The sequence below is a fragment of the Zalophus californianus genome, chromosome 1 (assembly GCF_009762305.2).
Source record: "Zalophus californianus isolate mZalCal1 chromosome 1, mZalCal1.pri.v2, whole genome shotgun sequence".
Classification (NCBI taxonomy): domain Eukaryota; kingdom Metazoa; phylum Chordata; class Mammalia; order Carnivora; family Otariidae; genus Zalophus; species Zalophus californianus.
In genome coordinates, this window is record NC_045595.1 from 59,405,981 (window position 1) to 59,429,594 (window position 23,614).

The 23,614-nt window shown below is 50.1% G+C and overlaps 2 protein-coding genes across 9 annotated transcripts in view; one reads left to right on the plus strand and one right to left on the minus strand.

The window, feature by feature from the left end:
- The window catches only part of CFAP100 (cilia and flagella associated protein 100), a 54,282-nt gene extending 34,110 nt beyond the window's left edge, over positions 1-20,172 (minus strand). For 5 of the 7 annotated variants that reach the window (XM_027583211.2, XM_027583209.2, XM_027583213.2 and 2 more), the window contains exons 1-4: positions 19,801-20,172; positions 18,734-18,841; positions 7,857-7,931; positions 2,140-2,240 (exon numbers count right to left, since the gene is read on the minus strand). In XM_027583211.2, coding sequence (XP_027439012.1) covers positions 2,140-2,240; positions 7,857-7,931; positions 18,734-18,782 — 225 coding nt within the window. In that variant the 5' untranslated portion in view covers positions 18,783-18,841; positions 19,801-20,172. The remainder of the gene's footprint in view (positions 1-2,139; positions 2,241-7,856; positions 7,932-18,733; positions 18,842-19,800) is intronic. The other 2 variants (XM_027583212.2, XM_027583208.2) reach the window with 2 other exon arrangements.
- ZXDC (ZXD family zinc finger C) overlaps positions 1-23,614 on the plus strand; it is a 105,423-nt gene that overhangs the window by 76,107 nt on the left and 5,702 nt on the right. The gene's annotated exons all lie outside the window — the stretch shown is intronic.

Here is a 23,614-nt window from a genome sequence, read left to right on the forward strand (position 1 = left end):
ATCCCAGGGTCCTGGGATCAAGCCCTTCGTGGGGTTCCCTGATAAGTGGGGAGCTTGCTTCTCCCTCTCTCTCTCCCTCTGCCTCTCCCCTCACCCCAGCTCATGCTCTCTCTCTTGCTCTGGCTCTATTTCAAATAAATAAATAAATAAAATCTTAAGAAAAAAAAAGAAACTTGAAATCCTGAGTTTGATCTGCAAGCTCAGCAGTCAGTGTTGGCAGTGACTGTGTTGCCGGGGATCTGCCCCCACCAGCTCCTCCCCACCCTGCCTGGCCTCAAGTCTGCCTCAGGGTTGCTCCCCTTCCCTGCCCTTCACTTGGGAGGATCCCAGGATGGCGTGGGGGTGGGGGCTTTTCTTCCCTGAGGCCTAGTTCAGGTTTTGGCTGCAGGGGTGCCCAGCCCCGCCAGCTGCCCAAGCCCTGGGGGTCTCCCCATCCTTCCACGGCTAGGCACCCTAGCCCACAGAATCAGATAGGCCTTCACGAATCCTCTTCATTTGGCCTTTCCTGGGGCATTTCTATTTCCTCCTGGCCCTGCCAAGTGAAACAACCCATTCAGCCTCGAAAGAAGGCTGTTTAGGGAAACCTCATCTGTGAGGGGATTCAGCCTGAGGCCACTAGCTTGCATGTCTGTGTAGAAGAACAAAGTGGGGGAAATACCACCTGCTAGAATCCTAATGGCAGAAGGTCTGTGCTTAGAAGAAATTGGGCAGCTGCTTGGGGTCAATGTGAGACTGGGGGGTTCTGCTGGGGTGTGGGGAGGGCTATCAGTTTTGTTTGATTTAAGAAGGCGGAGGTGACCCTAGAAGCAGGGCCAGGCTGGGAGAAGAAAATCCAATCCTACACTGCAGAAAGAGAAAGTTCTCTTAGGTCAACGTCAGAGAAAGTTTTGTGTGTCTGCCGTGTTTCCCCGCTTAGAGGCCTCTGAGAAGTGTGTGTTGTTCAGTATGGCTTTGTGTGAGTGCCTCCTTCCAGGGCATGAGGAGGTTCACAGCATGGCAGTAAGGTGGGGAAAACACTCATGGTGGGCCACCCAGAGCTTCTAGTGGGGAGGTCTGGGGTGAGGCTGGAAAATGTGCATTTCCTTATGTGTCTTTGTTCACTGGTTGGGTCTCAGTGGGAACCACTTTTCCAAGGAATCCCAGATACTGAGCCCTGAGTTGGGGCAGACAGAGTCAGCGCAGAAGGGAGCCTGGAACACACTTGGCCATGCCTTTGCCCCCGAGAGTGTGTCCCAGAAACATGGCCTATGCTGACCACTTCTCAATGAAGATGCTCCTGGGTGAGTCCTCCCTGAGCCTGGCTGCAGGGATGCTTGCTTGCTCCGGCCATGCCGCAGGGGGTGGGAATGGACAGATGGGCTCTTGGATGGGGAGGTAAGACAGACTACGCTGGGGTGCAGACAAGGCATGGGCTAGGGGTTGGGGCTGGCTCCAGGACTCCCATGTATTGCTGAGGGGGCATGCGTGTCTGTGTGTGCGCATGTGTGCAGTATCTGGCCTCCAAGAATTCCAACGAGGGGGACTGTGCACAGCTGGAGCAGTTGCAAGGGCTGTGGTCTCCTGGGGGAGGTGTGAGAGTCCCTGAGGTCTGAGATGGGCCTTGCAGGACAGAGAGAGTCTCAGGAGCGGATGGCCTCTCATACAAGAGAAGCAGAAGCAAAGCCTGGTGCTGAGGCTAGGCCACAGCAGCTTCCAACATCCCACTCTGACAAGACTCAGGAAGAGTAGGGATAAAACTGTGTAGGAACAGTGGGACAGATCAGATACTGGAGAGCTAGTCAGGTTTTTTAATTGATTTTTTTTTTAAACGGTGAGCCATTGGGGCACCTGGGTGGCTCAGTCAGTTAAGTGTCTGACTCTTGATTTCAGCTCAGGTCATGATCTCAGGGTCGTCAGATGGAGCCCCCATCAGGCTCTGTGCTCAACTTAGAGTCTGCTTGAGTTTATTTCTCTCCTTCTCCCTCTGCCCCGCCACTTGCACTCTCTCTAAATAAATAAACAAAATCTTTAACAAAATAGGCATTGACTATTCTAGAGTGAGAGAGTGACCCAAAGAAAGTACTCTTCTGAGAAGGGCAATCTGGCTCTGCATGTGTGAGGGAGGGAAGAATTGTGGACAGACCAGTCCTAGATACTCACTGCACGAGACTTATTCCGCTCCTGTTCTCTGAGCAAGAAGAAATCCACATCTCCAGACATGTGGAAAGGATTTGCTGAACGGTCAGGAACAATCACGGCCACTGGAGAGGGAGATACTTCATTGGAGAGATGAGCCAGCTCTTCCAAACGGTGGCCTGTGCCTCGGGAGTCCTGGTGCCCTCCCAGCCCAGCATGAAGAACTCGAAAGCACAAGCTAGTGGCAAATGTTCTCTTGGATCCAGCTGTGCCTGAAGTCCAACCCTGGACCTTCCAACTCCATAAACTCACCTGTCTGGTTTAATCTAGTTGGATGTGGGCTTCTGTCCCTGGCATCTGAAAGAGACCTGGTGAACACAGCCCCACCTGTGTCTCAGACCTCTGGCCCCTCTCATTTAAAGTCTCAGGAACCCCTGTTCCTTAGAGGAGAAAAGCAAGAGCGGGGAGGTGATGGGGCCAGCTGGTGGGAGGTCAGCCCACTCCAGAGCAGAGGCACCTGCCTGCAGAGGGTAGTGGGCAGTGGGCACACTGGGTGAACATGCCTTGTCTGCAGGATTCTCCAGGAGCCTCCCAGGAGAAGGCTGAGTTTGTGGGCAAGTGAGGCAAAGCACCCAAGGCCAGGGGGGTGGGGGTCAGGCAGGAATTTGGGAGATGGGGGCTGTCAAGGACCCTGGCTCTGCTGCTCCCCCTACCCCTGTGGGTAAGGAAGAGGTTCTTGCTGCTCAGCTCAGCAGGGACAGAATCCAGGAGGCACCAAACTAAGGGCTTAAAAATATGGATGCCTTCTCCCCCTATCCTCGATTTAGAGGAAAAGGGGTTCGTTGTAAGACAGAACAAAACAAAACAAAAAATTCTTGGAAGTAAAAGAGTATGATAACAAAATAACTCCCCCACTTTGAAACAACTGCTGGTGACATTCTGGAGGTATTTTCTTCTAGTAATTTCCAACACCTATTTTTAATAATTTCACATCTTAAAAAAAAAACACTACACCTTCAGCAAATGCCTGCGAAATTACTAATTCTTTGCAAGCCCTGCATGCAATTATAATGGAGTGCAGTAAGGCATGGCTTCTCCAGGGCGCCACCATAGGCTGGCTCTTGGCAATTGATTTTCCAAAGGGAGAACAGGGGCCAGGGGCTGTGAGCATTTCCAAACTTCAGAGTCTTATGCCGACCTGCCTTCCTGGTGGTCTGTCCCATTTTATACCCTCACCAGTGGAAATCCCCCGCGAAGGGGATTTGAAGTTATACACCGAGGGTCTCAAAATACCTCCGCACAAGATCCGTACTTATTAATGACCAAGAGTAGAGAAGCTGGCCGACTCCATCCTGCTCAGGCCTTCAGAGTAAGCTAGAGCAGAAGTGAGAGGAGTGGGCCTTCTCTGGCCAGTGCGACCCCAGCAGTCACTCAGGTGGTCCCACCAGGATGCTTTGCCTGCACCCATCATGCAGAGGGGATGGAAAATCTCCAAGTCTATGACATCTCTGTACTAGTCTTTCAACTTTTCTCTAAGAATTAAATCCTGTCAAAATAGTTTACGAATCTCAGTGAGAAGAGTAAAGAAAGATGATCTACTCCTGGGTCCTGCTGAGGGGAGGAAGCCCGCAGGGGCCTCCAGCAGGTCTCAGCCTGGCTTCTGGAGAGGGGAACATGTGGAAGGAGGTGGCCCAAGACAGGGAGAGGTCACAGGGGTGGTGCTGACCCCAGGACCATCAGGGACCTGTGGACAGGAGGGACAGAAGTGGCATGGGGCTGGTGCGGGTTGGGTTGAAGCTTAGGCTCTCGTCCCATGCCTAATCATGACTTTTTTTTACACACTGACTTTGCTGCTGATAGAGAGGCTCCAGAAGGGACTGCCAAAGGGCCTCTCTGTCCGCATCGGGAGGCTGGGGAGGCAGGTGCAAATGGTGACCTGGGTACATGGCTTGCCTCCCCCACCAGGCCAACCCCACACCCCAGAAATGATGTAATGTACATTCAGAGATTGCATACAGCTCTGGACAAGAAGGGATGACTTGGGGCGGGGGAGGAGGGAGCTGCCAGGGAAAGTTGGAAGAGGCAAAGGGGCGGGTAGGGATGGGGTGAAGTGGGGAAGTATGGCTCAACCACGCTGGGTTGTGGGGAGGAAGGTATTCAGGAAGTGACAGCTCCGGGCGCAGAAATGGGGGCCTGAGAGGCCTGTACAGAAGTGCCACAGCTTTCCTCCTCCTCATGTCATCATCCCACTCTCTCTCACTCCCTGTGCTTGTCCAGCAACCCCAGGCAGGGTCCCTAAATTCAGAATAGTGAGGACTGAGCTTGGGTGAGAGAGGCAAGGAAAAGTTAGTCTTGATGTCCCCAAACTACGTGCTGGTAGCATGCGTGGGCTGCGTGTCCCATGTCCCCATCAAAGAGATTAATTATGCTAGTTAACAAGAATGAGCACTTACCACGGTCAGACCACAGACTGCCTGACTGAACGTTCATAACGACCCTGAGGTGGGGATTGTTGTTACTCCCGGTGAGGAGGAACAGAGGGACAGAGAGGTAAGCCGCTCAACCTATAAGTAAGAAACTTCTAGGGGAATATTGCATGTTTCCCCTCCAGGATCAGGAACAAGGCATGGATACCTATCTTTGCACTTCTTTGCAATGTTGTAGTTAGGCAAGAAAAAGAAATAAAAAGTACAGGATTGGAAAGGGAGAGCAAATAATGTTATTTCAAGGTGATGTGATTGTAGAGGAGAATATCCAAAGAATCTACAAAGTAGTTACAATTAGATTAGAGACGATTTGTAGGTCTGATTGTAAAGTGAACACAAAACTTGTATAAGATACAGTATCTTCATGGCCAGGACACAAAAAGTACCAACGATATGAAAATGATTGGTAAAAGGAAAAAGCAATCTACCGAGTGAGAGAAGGTATTTGCATACTTAGAACTGGTGAATTATTTGTTTCCAGAATATGTAAAGAGCTCCTAGAAATCATTAAAACAAAAGGACACCCCAATAGAAAAGTGAGCAGAGGCAGGGACAGGCACTTTATAACAGAGTCATCAGTGAACGTGTAGAAAGGTAATCACCCTCATTGGTCACAGGGAATATGAGATGCTAATACATATCCAGAAGGCCAGCATTGACAGTGTGCCAACTGTTGGAGAGGATGTGAGGCATCTGGAATGCTCACACCTGTTGGTGGTACAATTGTTCTGGAAAACTCATTGGTATCTACTAGGGTTAAACATACTACCAGCGGTTCCACTCCTTCATATACACCCAGAAGAAATGAGTGCTTCTTTCCCTAAATGGCATGTACAAGAATGTTCACTGCAGTATTATTTGTAATATCGAAAACCCAGAAACAACCCAAATGTCCATCCACTCCAGAAAGAATAATACACTGTTGACATATGCACACAATAGGATACACACGGCCACAACAAAGAAGGGAGTCCTGTGACTGGCATTCCATAGATGTGATGCTGAGTGAACAGGATCAGGACTGCAAGAGCACAGAATGTGACTCCATTTATACAGGTTTGGGAATGGATAAAGTGATTCTCTCTGATGATAGCGGAACAATGCTGTCTCTGGGGGAAAGGGAATGTCTGGGCAGACGGAAATGTTCTAGATGGTGAATGGGGTGGAAGCTACAAAGTTGTATACATTTATTGAAACTTATCAAACTGTATACTAAGATTTGTGCATTTCACCTTATATGAATTCTACCTTAGAGAAGAAACCAAACCAAACCCAAACCCAGACTCCTCACCCTTAATGTAGCGGTCAATTTAAGCATAGGCATCCATAGGTAGAAGCAGCTGTTGGGTGAATGGCTGATGGGAATCTGACAGAGGGCCAGGCGGTCACCACCTGAACCCACTGAGCGTGGCATGGCCACCATCGAGACAGCTGGATGCATGAGTTTCTTGTGAGAGGTGGTAGGAAGGATTCTCGTGGACAAAATGGAATATCAAGCATGTAGGGTTATTTCCAATTAAAGGAAATATGAGGAACAGAGGAACAGTTTCAATAACAATGACAATGACCAGGAAGCAAACAGACACATACAGAACAGGGGACATTCTACAGGATAATTAACACCATTTCTCAGTAAGTCAAGACACAGAAAATGAAAGGACAAAGGACATGGGGGAGGGACTCTGCTAGATTTAAAGAGAGTGAAGATGATCAGATCTCATTTGAATCCTAATTAGAACAAATATTCTATAGGAAGGCATTTCTGAGATAATTGGGAGACTTCATTGTGGCCTTGCAGGGAAACATCCCTATTTTTGAAAAATGAATATTGTGGGATATAAGGATGAAATAACATGCCCGGATTTTACTATAAAATATTCTGGCAAAGTCTGGAAGCAACCCAGCTGTGTGCATTGATAGATGAATGGATAAGGAAGACATGATACACACAGACAGACACACACACACACACACAAACACACACACACACAGGAATATTACTTAGCCATAAAAAGAAGGAAATCTTGCCATTTGCAACAATGTGGATGGAGCTAAAAAGTATTATGCTAAACGAAATAAGTCAGTCATAGAAAGAAATACCATATGATTTCACTCATATGTGGGATTGAAGAAATAAAACAGATGAACAAAGGGGGAGAAAAGGAGGCAAACTAAGAAACAAGTTCTTAACTACGGAGAACACACTGATGGACAGAGGGCAGGGGTGGGGGAATGGGTGAAATAGGTGATGGGGATTAAGGAGGGCACTTATGATGAGCACAGGGTGATGTATGGAAGTGCTGACTCACTATATTGTACACCTGAAACTAATATAATACTGTATGTTAACTACACTATAATTAAAATTTAAAAATTAAAATTAAAAAAATATTCTGGCAAAGACAAAAAAAGAAAAAAAAAAAAGCAACAAATGTGGCCAAATCTTTACTGTCCAGTCTGGTGATGGGCACCTGCATTCACTGCATTTTAGTCTGTGCTTCTGGGCAGGTTTGGATTGTCATAATTAAAAGCAAGAGGGAACACAAGGCGGGGAGGCTTGACAAGAGGGGACTCAGCCTGGGAGAGATAGGCTCAGGGAACATGCTCACATCTGCGCCCCTCTGGAGAAGGATCAGACTGGGTAGCAAGCCCGGGGGGCAGAGCAGGAATGCAGGGGCTCAGAGGAAGCAGTATGAGCAGCTGGCTGCCTACCCTTCCTCTTCTTAACAGGTGGCAGCTATGTGCCTCGTTGAACAGTTATACTTCTCAGCCTCCCTTGCAGATACTGATGGCCACATGACAAATTTCTAGACTATGGAATGTAGACAGAAATTGCTGGGTGGGGCTCCTGGGAAGGCTCTTTTTCCAGGGAGGGCTGAGTTGGCTGGTGGGCAGTTTTGCTCTTCCCTTTACCCCTTCTCCCTGTCTGAACTCTGATGTAATGGCGCGGAGCTTCAGCAGCCATTTTGTGACCACATGATAACTTTGCAGTTGAAAACCCTAAGGCTAAAATTGGTAGAGCAGAAAGACTTGGAAACCGGTCACCTGAGTGATTTCTTAGAACTGCTGTTTGTAGAGCCTCATGGAGTTCTGGACCGCCTCCCATATTTCCCATTACTTGAGGAAAAACAAATCCTACTTTGTTCATGTTACTATTATTTCAGGTCTCAGTAATGCATTTCCCTTTGCCACTGACACTGGAGACTACATCGACGAGGGGAGATGTTTGACTCCCACCATGAGGGCTACGTTTACCTTTTTTCCCATGTTTCTCCTTTTTTTCTTCAATGAATGAAGAAGAACTGTTGTCCGGGGACTCCAGACTGTTCTCTGGGGAGAAACAAAAGCAAAGCTGTGAACACAGTGTGAGGCTGGGGAGAGGCTCTGGTGCCAGCATCCTCACCTGCCTGCTGAGTGGCCCTGGCAAGTCGCTCAGCTTCTCTGAGCTTCTGTTTCCACATCTGAGATGATTATGCTGACTTTGCTGGCGAGTTGTGATTAACTGTGCAAGAAAAGGGCCCACGTGTACATGTACCTGGCACACAGAACATATTTTGTGCCTTCCTTTTGGCATCCTTCCATTTGCTCCTTAAGAGGAGTGCAGGACCATTTTATGGGGAAGTCACAGACCCAAGCCCGCTGCCTCATGGCACTGCCCACACTTTTGCCGTGAGCCTTCCAGGGTTTCCCTCAGGACTGCAACAGAAGATTCAGAGACACCCATTTCTTCGGTGTCCTCCCTTCCATGGATACCCACAGGGAAGGGGGCATTGGGCCTGATACTTCCTCCTACTCCAGCTCAGAAATCATCTGTAGCTTGGAGATTCCAGTCTATGCCAGTCGGGGAGGGCAGCCAGCCAGGGGCAGAGGGAGTAGGGGCTGCTGGAGAGCCTGGGGGTGTGCTTTGGTGGGGAGCTCAAGTAGCCAGTCCTTTTGGACCAGCTTGGAGGAGGAGACCTGGGATGATGAGGGAAAGGCAGGGCTCACAAGATGGGGGAGGTGATACTGAGGGGCAGACCCTGAGCAGCTGGGTGATGAGGTGTGGGGTGAATGAGGAGGAGAGCTCTCCTGTGGCACTGGCAGGAAGGTCAAGGGCATGTGGCTGAAAACTCTGATGCCTGCAGGTCAAGCTGCATATGTAATGTAAGGAAAGGGGAGGTGGTAGGGAGTGGTGAGGCTTGTGGAGAGTCCAGGAGCACAAGCCGTTCAGTCCGTATTTTCTAACTTAGTGACTCTGGGGTTCAATTTCCAGGTAGCAACATGTAACCAACCATATCATAAAAATCAGAAGATATCACTATTATTTAAATAGACCAAAACCCGAACCAAACAAACCCAAACTCTAATAAAATTCATCTTTTTTCTTTTTTTAAGATTTTATTTATTTATTTGACAAAGAGAGACACGGCGAGAGAGGGAACACAAGCAGGGGGAGTGGGAGAGGGAGAAGCAGGCTTCCTGCTGAGCAGGGAGCCCGATGCGGGGCTCCATCCCAGGACCCTGGGATCATGACCTGAGCCGAAGGCAGAAGCTCAACCGATTGAGCCACCCAGGTGCCCCAAATTAAAAAGTTTTAAAAATGTAAGCCTACTTTTAGAAAAATTCTCCAGGAGAAACAGAGGGAGGTGAACTGGGTACAAAATGTCCTCATAAAAAGTGATAAAATTTTAGCACCCTGTTCCAGGGTGGTCCCAGTGGAAGCCTGGGTGTGGGCTCCGGCCATCAGAAGATCCTCCCGCCTCCGGCAGCACCCCAGCAGTGTGGCAGGGAGAGGGGAGGCCAGCTCCCTGGGGAAGCCATCGGCTGACCTGCTCCCCTCCAGCAGCCAGGGTTCTCTCTCCATCTACTCCCCTGAGCCACCTTCTCTGCACTCCAGGTACAAGAGGGATGGGCCACCACCTTGGGTCCCAGTTCCCAGCCATCTCCCTCCTTCACTCTGGGACTCGCTCAGCGCCTCCCCAGCACACTGGCAAGCCTGTCCTCCTGCTGCCAGTCCCCTCCCACTCCTCCACAGAAAAGGCCTGGTGGCTTCGATGAGGGTGTGAGTAAGGGGTGGGAGGGAGGTGTGGAGGCAGTGTTTTTCAGGAGAGCCCTTGGGGCTTGGTGCCTGACTGAATGTGGGCTCGGGAGAGAAGGGAACACCGGGGATAACTGCATCCCTTAGGTATAAACACCTGTGCATCAGGTGCTGCTTGCTGAGGTGGCAGAGAAGAGCAGGAGGGGGCTCGGGGGGGGGGCGGCGAGAGGCCTGGAGCTCAGGCCGAGGTGCTGGGTTCGGGCACCCGTGGGGACCGCCAACCTGGACTCTCCTGATGGAGGTCTGGGGACTAGGAGACTAGAGGATGGAAATGCGTCCCTGGCGAATAGATGGAAACAGGCCGTGCTCATGGTCGAGAAGAGGACGGCCCAGGGCAGCCCGAGGAACCCTGACAGTAGAGGGGCTTGGCAAGGAGGCCTGCAGAGCAGATGTACAGGCCAGAGAGGGCCAGAGCCCCGGGAAGAGGGTGGGAGAAGGAGGGAGTGTCTGAGGGAGGTGCCCTGGGAGAGGCCCTAGCCACGGCCCCAGAGTGAGATCGGCAGCGTGGGGTGAGGGGGCAGAAGCCAAGATCCCCCAGGGTTAGGGAGGGGAGGCAAGTGGACATGGTAGGTTTGGCCAGCTCTCAACGGGTGGCTGTGAATGGGGCGGGGGGGAGGTGCACAGGCAGAAGAGACCATGCAGCTGGGGAAGGGCCACCACTGGAATCCCAGCAGGACACAGAAGGTTAACATAGGTGGAGTGATTTGAGGGGTACAAGAAGCAAAGAGGGGCAATTCAGTGCTTTTCACGGCAGGAGCCTTGCCCATCCGTCGGCATGAGAGGGTAAAGCAGAGACACAGTCCAGAACCCAAAGAGGAAGCTGTATGAAGAGTCTTGAGCACACTGAACAGCCTGGCAGGCCTTTTTTTTTTTTTTTTTTTTTTGAGAGAGAGAGAAAGAGAGAGAGGGGAGGAGCAGAGGAAGAGAGAGAATCCCAAGCCGACTCCACGCCCCGCACGGAGCCCGAGGCAGGGCTCGATCTCACAACCCTGAGATCAGGACCTGAGCCAAAATTAAGAGTTGGAAACTTAACCAACTGAGCCACCCAGATGCCCCCAGGCAGACCATTTTAAAACACAATTCACAAAACCAATCCTGTGTTTACATCCTTTGCAGCGGCCAGCCCCTGAAACAGCCACCAGCATCCCTGGGCTCTAGGCACTCACACCCTTTAGTACCCCCACCAGCACTGGATCGTGGTTGGTTTATGTGGCCAGCTGTGGAAGGGACAGTGTGTGACTTCTGAAGTGAGGTCAGAAAGGACATTTGGGCCCTGCCTTGCCTCTCTGGGATCACCTGCTCTGGAGGAGGTCAGCCCCAGCCCACGGCCATATGACTGAGCCTGCTCGGAGCTGATCCTCCAGCCCTGGTCAAGCCTTCAGATGACTGCGGAGGAGACCCTCTGGGCCAGAGTCCCCAAGCCAAGCCCCTCATGAGCTCTTGACCCAAAGAAACTGAACTAATAAATACATGTTAACTGTTGTTTGAAGCCACTAAGTTTTGGGGTAATTTGTTACACAGCAGTAGAGATCCAGCGCACTTTTGGGGGCATCCCAGGTTTGGTAGGTCCAGGACCCCAATCCACAGGGTTTGGGAGACCCTGCATGATCTCATATAGCGACCTCTGCAGCTTCTCATCTTGCTACCAGCCTCACCCCCCTCACTACCCTCTGGCCACTCAAAGACTCTCAGGGACCCTCCCACAGGCAATACCACGTGCTGTCCCCTTTGCTTTTTTTACCCCACTGGGGTCCAAGCCCCCTCTCCCAAGCCAACATCTCCCTCATCTGTTTTTGACCCTGGAAGGCCTCCTCACCTCCTCATCCAGGAGAGAGGGGCCCACCTCATGTTCTCCCAGAGATGGCCCTCCCCTCTCTAGCACGTGTCACATCTGCTATTATGTAGGGGTCACCTTCCTTCACAAGATGGGAAACTGCTCCAGGACTGGTGCATTAATGCTGTCTTGTACTTTCTGTACCCGATGCTCTAGCATCTGGGTCTTACTGACCCCACAGGGACTGTCCCTACCTCTTCACACTGAGGTTGGCCAATCCCTAGAGAAAGTAAAGGAGGTGCCCGAGAGCGTGCTTTACAAATGCAAACCCACTAATCCAGAGCCCACATGCCCAGCTCCCATCTCCACTGCCAGGCTCTCATACCCAGGGGCCACTGGCCCCTTCTCCAATCGCCCAGGGCCAGGTCCCAGACAACTCAGAACAGCCCCATGCCACAGAGTCCTGACATACTTAAACCAGTCAACCCTAAGCCCGCACACCCTGTGTCACCCACTCCTTCCCATGTAAGTCACAACAAAGGCTCCTGCTCACAGTTCCCCCGCTCCGTCTGCCTCTGACCCACCCCGGTCCTTCCCTGTGTGGCCCAGCCTCCTATTTCTAGGGATCTGGGAAGATCACAGACTACCTTTCCAATGGCAGCCATCCATTGGAAGTCTACAGATCTTGTCATACCTGAGTAGTAATGAAACCTACACTTTACTTTTTTATTTTTTTATTTGTATGTCAATTTTAACATCTATATTATGCCTTTACATTTCAATGTTCTTTCTTGTTACATTGATCTATCTACGTGGTGTATTCATGATTGCTTTTTTTCTTTTTCTTTTTTTAGTTAACATACAGTGTTTTATTAGTTTCAGGTGAACAATACAGTGAGTCAACACTTCCACACATCACCCCATGATGACAAGTGCCCTCCTTTATCCCCATCACCTGTTTCACCCATCCCCCACCCACCTCCCATCTGGTAACTATCAGTGTGTTCTCTATGGTTAAGAATCGACTTCTTGCTTTGTCTTTCTCTCTTTTTTCCCCCCTTTGCTTGTTTGTTTTGTTTCTTGAATTCCACATATGAGTGAAATCCTATGGTATTTGTCTTACTCCGACTGGTATATTTTGCTTTGCATAATGCACTCTAGCTCCATCCATGTTGTTGCAATGGCAAGATTTCATTATTTCGTATGGCTGAGTAATATTCCATTGTATATACACCGCATCTTCTTTACCCATTCATCAGTCGACGGACACGAGGGCTGCTTCCTTATCTTGGCCATTGTAGATAACGCCACTATAAAGTTCAGGGTACGTGCATCCCTTTGAATTAGTATTTTTGTATTCTTTGGATAAATTCCTAGTAGTGCAATTGCTGGTTCATAGGGTAATTCTATTTTAAGCTTTTTGAGGCAACTCCATACTGTTTCCCACAGTGGCTGCCCCAGTTTGCATTCCCACCAACAGAGCACGAGTGTTTCTTTTTCTCTACATCTTCACCAACACCTGTTGTTTCTTGCCGATTTTAGCCATTCTGACAGGTGTGAAATGATATCCCATCGTATTGTTGATTTGCATTTCCCCGACGATGAGTGATGATGAGCATCTTTTCATGTGTTTGTTGGCCATCTGTACATCTTTTTTGGAGAAGTGTCTGTTCATGTCTTCTGCCCATTTTTAAATTGGATTATTTGGTTTTTGGATGTTGAGTTTTACAAGTTCTTTATATATTGTGGATACGAACCCCTTATTGGATATGTCATTTGCTATTTAGCTTCTCCCATTCCGTAGGTTGCCTTTAGTTTTGTTGATTGTTTCCTTGGCTGTGCAGAAGCTTTTTATTTTGATGTAGTCCCAATAGTTTTTTGCTTTTGTTTCCCTTGCCTCAGGAGAACTATCTAGAAAAACGTGAAATCTACATTTTAAAACAACAGGAACCATGCCTGTCCATCCCCAGTTCCCAGCACCAGATCCACGATGATTATCAAGAAGGCAGCTGGGTCTCTGAAGGTGGGCTTTAGAGCAGTGTCTGGGCTGGTGCTGGGAACTCTCGGGTGGTCTCTGAGAGCTGGCAGGAGTGGGGCGGGGGGAGGACAGGGTGAGACCGTCGCTCACTCAGTGTCTGCTGGCCAATGTTTATGGGCATTCTAACTGCGAGGTGCTACGGTCGGTGCAGGCAAGCCTCCTCAGAGCCTACATTCTAGACAGGTGACAAACACAAATAAGACAGAGTGTTGGGCTTCCAATAATTTTGTGTGTGTACCCAGACATGGAATTGCTGGGACATATCATTCTCTGCATACTTTTCTGAGGGACCACCCTACCATTTTCCACAGCTGTGTACCTATTTACTTCTCACCAGCAGGGCACACGGGTCCGTTTCTCTACATCCTTGCCAGCACTTGTTACTTTGGATTTTTTTTAATAGCTATCCTACTAGTGTGATGTGATATCTCATTTTCCTAATGACTGATAATAGTGTGAGCATCATGTCATGTACTTATTGGCTCTTTTGAAGATCTCCTTTGGAGAAATGTCTATCAACTCCTTTGCCCGTTTTTAAGTGGGGTTGGTCGTTTTTGTTGTTGTTTTTAGGAATTCTCTATACATTCTGGGTATTAATCTTTTGTCAAAGATTTCCTTCAATGTCTGGGTCTGGAAAGGCTGAGAGGGAAGGTCCTGTCTCTTTAAATCCCTATTGACAGAGCTGGCTGGGAAGTCACCCCACCTCCCGGGGTTGGAAGCATGGCCACCCTCAGTACTGGCTTCTCAGCAACCAAGCACTCAGCTGGGTTTGGGGAGGAAAAGGCCTTTATGGGGCACTGTGGCACCAGCAAGCCACGCCAGGAATGTGGGCTGCCTGCCCCATTGTTGCTGGCCTGGAGGCCGCTCCACAAAATGCCACACTTCACCGACATTTCCCAGCCTCTCCCTCAAGCTCTGCCCTGGAAACTGCATGTGTTCATCTAAGCTCCAGAGTACCGATTTTGGAGTCTGAGAGCACCTGCAAGCTCTGCAGTTGTTAGGTGGGGAGCCTGATTCCCGGAGCTTCCTACTCTAACATCTCCCACGATGCCACCTCATATGTGCATATTTTCCTTTTTAGATGTCATTGTAAATGGAGTTGCTTTCTTAATTTCCCCATTGGATTGCTCAGTGCTGGTGTGTAGGAACACAACTAATACTGATGTTTTGATCTTGCACCCTGCAACCTGGCTGAATTCATTTATTAGCACTAGTGACTTTCTTGTGGGTTCCGGGGGATTATTTCTATATAGGATCGTGTCATCCATGAATAAGATAGTTTCACTTCTTCCTTTCCAATTTGGGTATCTTTGCATTCTTTTTCTTGTCTAAATGCTCTGGCCAGGGATACATGGCTGGCTCAGTCAGTAGAGCGTGTGACTCTTGATCTTGGAATTGTAAGTTTGAGCCTCACGTTGGATATAGAGATTCCTTAAAAATAAAATCTTAGGCACCTGGGTGGCTCGGATGGTTGGGCATCTGCCTTCGGCTCGGGTCGTGGTCCCAGGGTCCTGGGATCGAGTCTCGCATTGGGCTCCCTGCTCGGTGGGGAGCCTGCTTCTCTCTCTGCCTCTGCCTCTTTCTTTCTCTGTCTCTCATGAATGAATAAATAAAATCTTTAAAAAAATAAAAAAATACAATCATAAATAAATAAATAAATAAATAAATAAATAAATAAATAAATGCATGCTCTGGCTAGAACTTCCAGCACACAGTGTTGAATAGCAGTGAAAACAGACATCCTGGCCTTATTCCTGACCTTCAGAGGAAAGCTTTCAGGCTGACAGAATTTTATTGAGGACCTGTTACATGCCAGGCTCTGGGGAGACAGCAGCATGCAAGACAGACAAACACCCCTGCCTGGGTGGAGCTTACATTCTACTGGGAGAGAGAAACAAGTAAGAAACGGAGACGCAGGTGGGAGGTAGAAAGCGGTATCAAGAAAAATAAAGCAGAAGGTGACATTTGAATAAATCCTAAAGGAGGTGGAGGAGGGAGCCACAGGGAGATCTAGGGGGAGTGCATTCTGGGCAGAGGGACAGCAGTGCCAAGACACTGAGGGGAGTGTCCTTGGCCTGGCCAAGGAACATGGGCAGCTGAGTGGCAGGTTTGGAGTAGCCCCGAGAGGGGAGCTGTTTATTGCTTTTCTCTCCAACTGTCTGCACGTTCTGTTCCAGCAAAACCCACCCCACAAGCCTTGACTGGGAAGTCTTGGGTCTAGTCTGGACTTTCACTGGCCCCTCTTGCCAAGGTCTCTATCAAGTGTCCTCCACCCTCTGCACCAGGGGTGAGGCCTTGCCCAGGGTCTCCAGGGAGGCTCTGCAGAACCAGCCCCTCTGCCCGTGTCATAGACATTGGCATCTCTACTCATAAAAGTCATCAAACCCAGAAACTGCAACCTCCCTGCTTCAACCCCTCTCAGCATCTTAACAGAACTGAATAGTCCTCCCCATGGTCCATAAGGCCCTACCCAAGTGTTTTCAGACTGGCCTTCTGTCTCTTGCTCTAGGGCTGCAAGCTCGTACCAGCCTCCGCCTTTGCTGGCCTTTCCCCACTGCCTAGAATGCCCTTCTCCCTCTTTCATCCTTCAGGATTGTTATGGATAGGTATCAAATGTCACCTCCTCTGAGAGGCCTTCCCTGACTACCTCTCCCATTTAAAGTAAACCCTGCCCCCTGCCCAAAGCTTCCAGTAGGTTTCCTTTCTACTGCTTCTTGGCTGTTGTAAATATAGACTGGCTGTTTGCTTTGCAATGCCTGCCTCCCTCGTCACAATGTAAATCCCATGAGGGGGAAGGTTTTATTCACCCCTGAATCCCCAGTGCTTAGAACACAAGCCCACATTTGGGTGGCACTTAATAAGGATTTGTGAATGAAGACCAAACCCAGAGCTCACTTCTCTGATGTCAAATTCCAGCTAAGTCTTTGACCAGACTCCTTAACTGCCCCTCCACTTGTGCTCCCCGAGTATCTTCTTCTGAATCGGACTTCACACATTAGGAGACTAGCCAAAACCCTAAAGGTGGGGTGGTGGGTGTCGTAATAGTGAGTGGAGACACTAATAATAGCAGTATCAAAGAGCTGAGCCCTTGACACGTGTCTCCCCTTACAGCTCACACTAGGGATTGCTCCCATTCCACAGATGAGGCAGCTGAGGCCCAGAGAAGTGCTGTACTCCACCGTGCATGTCTGACCCCAGTGTTCCTGCCCTCAGCTGGGGCATTCTCGGCTGGGCTCCAGAAACCCTATCTGTACCTGGCCCAGGCTCAGAGCTCAGTGTTCCCAGGCCCTTCTCCCCCAAGAGGCCCCTCTCCCTCAGAGTCTTTCTGACCCCTACCTTAGTCCCCAGCTCCTGCAGCTGAACCCAGGATGTCAGGCTCAACTGTTCTCCTGGCCTGAGCCTCTGGTCGATGTGCCCCCATCCAGGCTGACTTCACGTGCCTGCCTGGCTGGGCGCCCCTGCCTGGCCTGGCCTGCAAATGCCATGGGTCTGTCTACTTGGCCGTGCCTGCCTGGCCTGGTTTCCTCCCAAAGGCACAGAACCCTCAACCCAGACCATGAAGATCAGCTTGCGGGGGGGGCCTCCTGTTTGCATGTCACCGCCAAGGGAAGTGATATACCCAATCTCGAGTGTCACAGGATATGCCCCCATTAACTATCCTCCTGGTACCACAGGATGAATCAGTATAGTTTATAAAGCCTTCAACTGTCTTGTGCCAGTTGCATTGTTTTATGTGTGTGTGTCTAAAGTTAATTTGTTATCTGCAAACATTTCAAAGCTATCTTTTTTTTTTTTTTTTTGTAACTCCGTTTCAGACTTTCTTCATTTTTCAGTTTGTTCTGCGCAGAGTGAGTGAGTGCACAGTCTCAACAGTGGGGACAAGTGTTGAGAGCGCACGTGTTTGAAACCAGCTCAGTGCCCATTCACATGGATTGGTTAAGTAAACTATACTACATTCACACTGTGGGATCACTGTTCTGCTCACAACACTAAAAGTCTAAGGGAACTTGTGATGTATTGATAAGGAAGAGTCTCCACAATGTCGGGGTTAGTGGAAAAAGCGAGGTGCAGAAAGCCTGTTTCTTGTGTAACCGTTTGTGTGAGAAAAAAACAAACTGTGCAAACCATATCCTTATTTGCCTGTGTGCACAGAGCATGTGCGCGGAGCGCGTGGAGCAGGAGGTGCGAGACTCGTGCCACTGGCCATCTCAGAGGAGGGGGTACTGGGTATCTGGGGACAGGAGGGGCCTTTCACAAGAAGGGGCTTGGAACACTTTTTGAATGTTGAACCATAGGAATCCTTTACCTATTCAAAAACAAATCACATTAAAAGCTGATGGCGGTAAAGAGCACAAAGGTGCCAGTAGGCAGTAGTGCCCAGCCTGCCCACCTCAGCCCCCATGGCCCCCAGAGGTGCGCCAGCAGCTTCCCTCCATGCTGCCCAGCGGGGGCACCTGGCTGCAGACGTGGCATTTGGAGGAGGCAGGACGTCTCCCACAAGGGCCTGGGGCCAGCTGGTACCAGAAGCCCTTGTGGGAGACATCCTGCCCAGTGACCTTAGCTGCAGAGAGGCTGGGAGAGACCCACTTCCACTGTGGTGCCTTCCACAACGTTATGTGGTGAATTGTGTCCCCCGCCCCCCACCCAGTTAAGGGTTTTGAAGACTTGAAAGCCTAACTTCCAGCACCTCACAAGGTGACCCTGTTAAGAAACAGGGTCATTGCCGCCGTAACTTAGATGAGGTCATGCTGGAGTAGTGTGGGCGCCTAATCCTATATGACTCCTGACCCGAATTAAAAGGGGAGATTTACAACAGGCATGCACACAGGCAGAACGCCATGCGACGATGAAGGCAGAGATAGCAATGACACGTTCCGTCCAAGGAACACCAAAGATAGCCAGCAAACAACCAGAAGCTTCCTGGGAGAGAGCCTGGAACAGACTCTTCCTCTCGGCCCTCAGAAGGAACCAACCCTGTCAATGATACCTATATCTTGGACTTCAGTCTCCAGAACAGTGAGACAATAAATTTTTGATGTTAAAGCCACCACTGGGTGGTGGCACTTTTTTTACAGCGGCCCTAGGAAATAAACCATGGAGTTTCTAGAGAACCTGGCACACCTATGATCTCTGCCTCATGGCCTGATTTAGAATCACCTTAACCCTCAATTAAGTCTGGATGTCACTGTCCCAGGCTCCCGAGGCTGTCTTTGACTCTGAGCCCACACCAGCCCCATACTTACTGTTGTAAGTCATACCCTTGGAGACCACAGTAGACACGATCTTGGGCATCTGGGCAGAGGAACAAAGGCTTGTTGTGAAGCTTGATTTTGGCTAAAGGCGATTCCAACCTGAGGAGTGACACAGTGCTTGAGCCAGATGATCCCCAGGCCCTCAGCTCCCCTTGCCCCCAGGTGGCTGAGAACACTTGGCATTTACTGAGGTCCTGCCATGTGGCCAACACCCATAGCTCCCTGCCTCCCTCTGCCTTCATCCTCTCTCCCCTCCTTGACTTAGTTCTAGTTGCCCTGCCTAATCTTCCTGTTTCTAGAACATGCCAACCTTGGTCTGTCTCAGAACCTTTGCATATACCACCTCCTTAGCCAAAAAATGTTCACTCACACCCAGCTGGGGCGGAGGGTTCTCTCCCTTCAGCTCTGAGCTCAGGTCACCCACTTCAGAGACACCTTCTCTCATCACTCCATCCAAAATGGTTTCTTTCTCCCCAACTTCATAGGACCTCACTTTACTTTCTTCTCTGCAATTATCACTATCTGATTTGTCACTTAAAAAAATCGGTGCATTGCCTATTACCCCCTTGAATGTAAGCTCCAAGAGAACTCCAAGAAAATACTCCAAGGTATTTTCTCATTTGGAGCCAATGCGCTCATCAAGGTGCCTGGCATAGCCTTGGAGCTTCTTAATTATTCATCGAATGAATTTTTCATTTTGCAAAGGAGGAAGTAAAGGAGAGATTAAGCGAGGTGTCCAAAGTCATACAGCAAGGAAGGACCATAGCTGGGATTCCAGCCCAAGATTCCTTGACTCCAAAGCCTGCGCCCTTCCAGCAACATTCTGCTACAACCCAGGAGGAAAGGAATCCCGGTCCTGAGGAGGCACTAGTTAGCAGCGCCCCGTCTCCCAGCGCCCCAACTCGGCGGGGATGCGCCGTGGGCCATACAGCAGGGGTGCACAAGGCAAGGAAGGATAGAGGGATGGGTAGGTAGTAAGGAAGGGCGGGCAGCCTCGCAAAGGGGCCTTACCCGCCCCAGGCCTCGCGCACCCCTGACCCGACGTCGCGCGCACCCACCTGCCCCGCGCGCCCAGGCCAGCTCCGAAGCCTCCGCACCGCAGTTCCCGGCTCCCAGCGCCCGGGCGTTCGGTTTACGTCGCCAAGGCAACCATTCTCCCCGCCCGCTAGGGCGGTGACGTCACAAAGACGAAGAGCCCCGGCTGCGTGGGGGTGGGGCCTGCGGGCGGCCAGGTCCCACCGCTGAGGAGAGGCAGGGAGCCCGGCCGTCGGAGGTCGGGGCGCCTCCTGGACAGCGTCTGGGATGGAGCCTGGGGCACAGGAGTTTCCTAACTCCGTCATTCCTTATTCCGCACGCCTCCTGCTCTTTTCCTTTCGTTCCCCAATTCATTTATTCAGTGTGCACCTCGGGATGCATGTGGTGCAAACACAGACCTGTCCTTTATGCCGAGTCGACCTCACTTTCTAGAGGGGCGGTTCTTTAAAAGTATGGTCCCGGGGCCAGCAGCAGTAGATAATGCCGGGAACTCGTTAGAAAAGCAAAAGTTGTCCCGCCCCTGAAGCAGAAAGTCTGGGGGGCGGAGCCGTGCAACCTGGGTGGTAACCAGCCCTCCTCGTGAATACAATGCTGGCTAAGGCTTGAGAATCACTACTCCAGAGAGTGAATGAGACTTATAATAAAGACACAGAATGACAAGGGCTATCAGTAGACAGGGGAGGGACGGGGTGATAAAGAGCAGGGATCCAGTTTAGACAGCCCAGATTCATCAGCTGATGGGGCAATGGGCTTTAGGTTGTGCCCTCTGCCTCCCCAGCTCGGGTCCCTAGCTCCTCCAAAACAGGAGAACCGCTCCTGGAGTTCCCACCATGGTCACCAGATTGTCCCACGCATCTAGGGAATTTGCAGATTGACAAAGGCTGCTTGGAGCTGGGGCACAGTCAGGGCCCTGTCTTTCTAGCGATACTCTGTGCTCTGGAGCAGTCTGTAAGCAAGTGAGTGCTGGTGAGAATCCCAGCAGCTCCCGCTCTGCCCAAGGCTGGTGTGGTGGGTAGGAGACCAGTGCCAGGGAATGTGGAGGGGCTCTCTGCGATGGAAGAGGCGGGGATCCCTGAATCAGCACTGGAGGACAGCATCCCACTGGCAATATCTACAGCTGGCTTTGTACAAGGGAGGAAGGACAGTTTTATTATGTCAAAAGCCATATACGTGATTTGTGCATGAGTGTGTGTGTGCGCACCCACATGTATTTGGGGGGACTGTTTGCTACTGCGGCTAGCTGTACCTGAACAGACAAGTGGTTTCCCTTGAGCCCCAGGATAGAGGCTCTTTCCACTGTCATTTAAAGGTCTAAATGTTTAGCCCCTGCCTGTCTCTGCAGTTCAAGAACAAGGAGCTAGGCATTGATTGGAGTCAGGTATCAGCAAACGCCAGAGGCACTGTATTAATTAATGACTGAGGTAGGAAAGCAAAGAGTTCCAAAGTGGTTTATTGCAAATACTTGGAGTTCTAATGAGACTTTTAGGACTCTCGAAAATAGGTGACCCAAAGAGGGAGAAGCTACTGAGCATACTATCAATTCATTGTTATTAGCAGGTACATTTATGAACTATTGTGAATTATCTGTGAACCTTTACAGAATGTTTCTGGGTGCCTGGCACTGTTCTCTGTGCCCATTTAATGCAGACTGCCAGCCAGTGAAGTCGGCCCCTGTTATTAGACTCACTATCAGTGGGGAGATTGGATCACTGTGAGATTAAGAAACCCGCCCAGCAGAGCCAGGGAGCACCAGAGACAGGGTTTACCTGCAGTGGAATTTTGTCTTTGCTCTTAACCGGACACATACTGGCTCTTACCAGGCATTGTTTTATAATTCTATGCAATTATCCAAAGCAATGATGCATACACCTTGCAAAAGCCCAAAAAGTCCAAAGATGTGCTTCCTAAAATGCACCCAGCATGCTCCTGCTTCGTGATTCTACCCAAAGGTGTACCTCATAATAAAGACACATTCTCTACCTAATGTGTGTGTTCCTGTCTTTGCTTTGGCTTGTCGGTTGTTTAGAAGATTAGAGAACTCCCTAGAAAATGTGGTCTTCTTTCCTAACTTATAATTTTAGCCTAAAAAACCTAACTATAGACACAATTTGTAGATTAAAAGCTAATCTAAAAAAATTAGACACATTGATGGAGACATACATAGATGGATAGGTGATAAAGACAGAGATGGGTTAGTTGTAGAATCTAAGTGGCGGGTATGTGAGTGTTCATTACAAATTTCAATTATTTCTATATGTTGAAGTTTGAAGTTTTTCATAATAAAATATTTGGGGAAAAGCTGAGGATCTTCTTCAAGGAGAAATTGTATTCCTGTTTTCCTACTTCCCTTCTCAAGGAAGTGTATCAGTCAGGGTTCTTGGTATCAGACGTCAACTAGAACAGCTTAGAGGAAGGGGGGAGAAGAGGGGTTCCTGGAGCCTGCAGGGGGCAGGGCCAGGCAGGGAGATGCTGTGGCCAGTGGAGCCCAAACCTGGCAGCAGCTGTGTCCCGGCGGAGACACTAAGGCTGTGATGCAGAGTGTGGCTGTGGGAGTCTGCCTGTCAGAATCTGGGTCACCTGCCAACACCTTCTGTCTCATAGGCAGGAGCCTAAGGGTCCCTGCCTCCACCCCGGCTGAAAGGGAGGCTGGGAGAGAGAGCTTCTATGGTGGGAGGTGGAGGCTTCTAAAGTGGGGAGTGCCCAACCCAAGAAGGGTGTTTAAAGGTGCACATGGCACCTTTAAACCAGAAGGACAAGCACCTGTGTCTGTTCTGCATGGCACCAAGTCTCAGGTTGTCCCCGTATCACCAACTCTATGCATTTTTTTCCCCCTAACCTTTCCTTTTTTGGGGGGATGTCCTTTATTCTGCTGGTAAATTCCTACTCATTTCTCAAGACTCAAGTCAGGGGTTGCCTTCCTGGGAAGCATCCCTGAAGCTCACCAGTGTGGCTTTCTGTGGGGCCACAGCCTGCCTCCTCTAGATCCATCCCCAGACATTTTGTGCCTCTGGTGGCTGGGCAGGTCCGGTGGGGAGGAGAGCGGAGGGCAGGAGATATGAGGGAGCCAGGACATCTGTCCCCTCCCTCTGCTTCCTGTGACTCCTCAGGCTGTGGCTACCTCAGGAGGGCCTGTTGTGGTTCTAGCCCTAGTTGGGAGCCCTGGGTCCTGGGCCCCAAAACACTACCTCCCCCCTCAGCCTGGGGTCTGCTCTTGCTAATTTCTGATGGCCTCACCATTCCCATTTTGGCATCTATTTACTTCCATCATGTGTGTAATCAATTCCCTGTATTAAATTCCCTCCTTTGAAAGCCTTCGAGGGCTTCTGTTTTCTGGACCCATTAAACAGAGGCAGGAGAGAACGGTGGCCAAGAGGAAGGGGCTGTGGCATCAGTCCAGGTGGGGTCCAGATCCTGGCTCTGTTGCTCACTGGCTCTGTGGCATTGGGCAAGTTACTTAGTGCTCTGGGCCTCAGTTTCCCCCTCTAAAAAGTGGGAATGATAATAATGACCTGGGAGAATATTGTGTGGTTAGCACAGAACCTGGCACCTAGTTGGGCCTCAAATAATACTTGTGTGCCAATATTATAGTAGGATCTGAAGGCTGTGTCTGACTGAGAAGGTCCATCTACAGGCCTGGTCCTGTGTGCATATAGGGCATCCCAGCCAGGTTGTTGTGATCTGTGACAAAGCTGAGGGTGGGAGACGAGAAGCCATTTGCCCAAGGCTACACAGCCTCTAAGTGGCAGAACTGGGACTCAAACCCAGGCAGTCGGACTCCCTAGCCCAGGCTATGAAGGGCCACCACGTGTCTCTTCCCACTGGCCTGAGAAGAGGCAG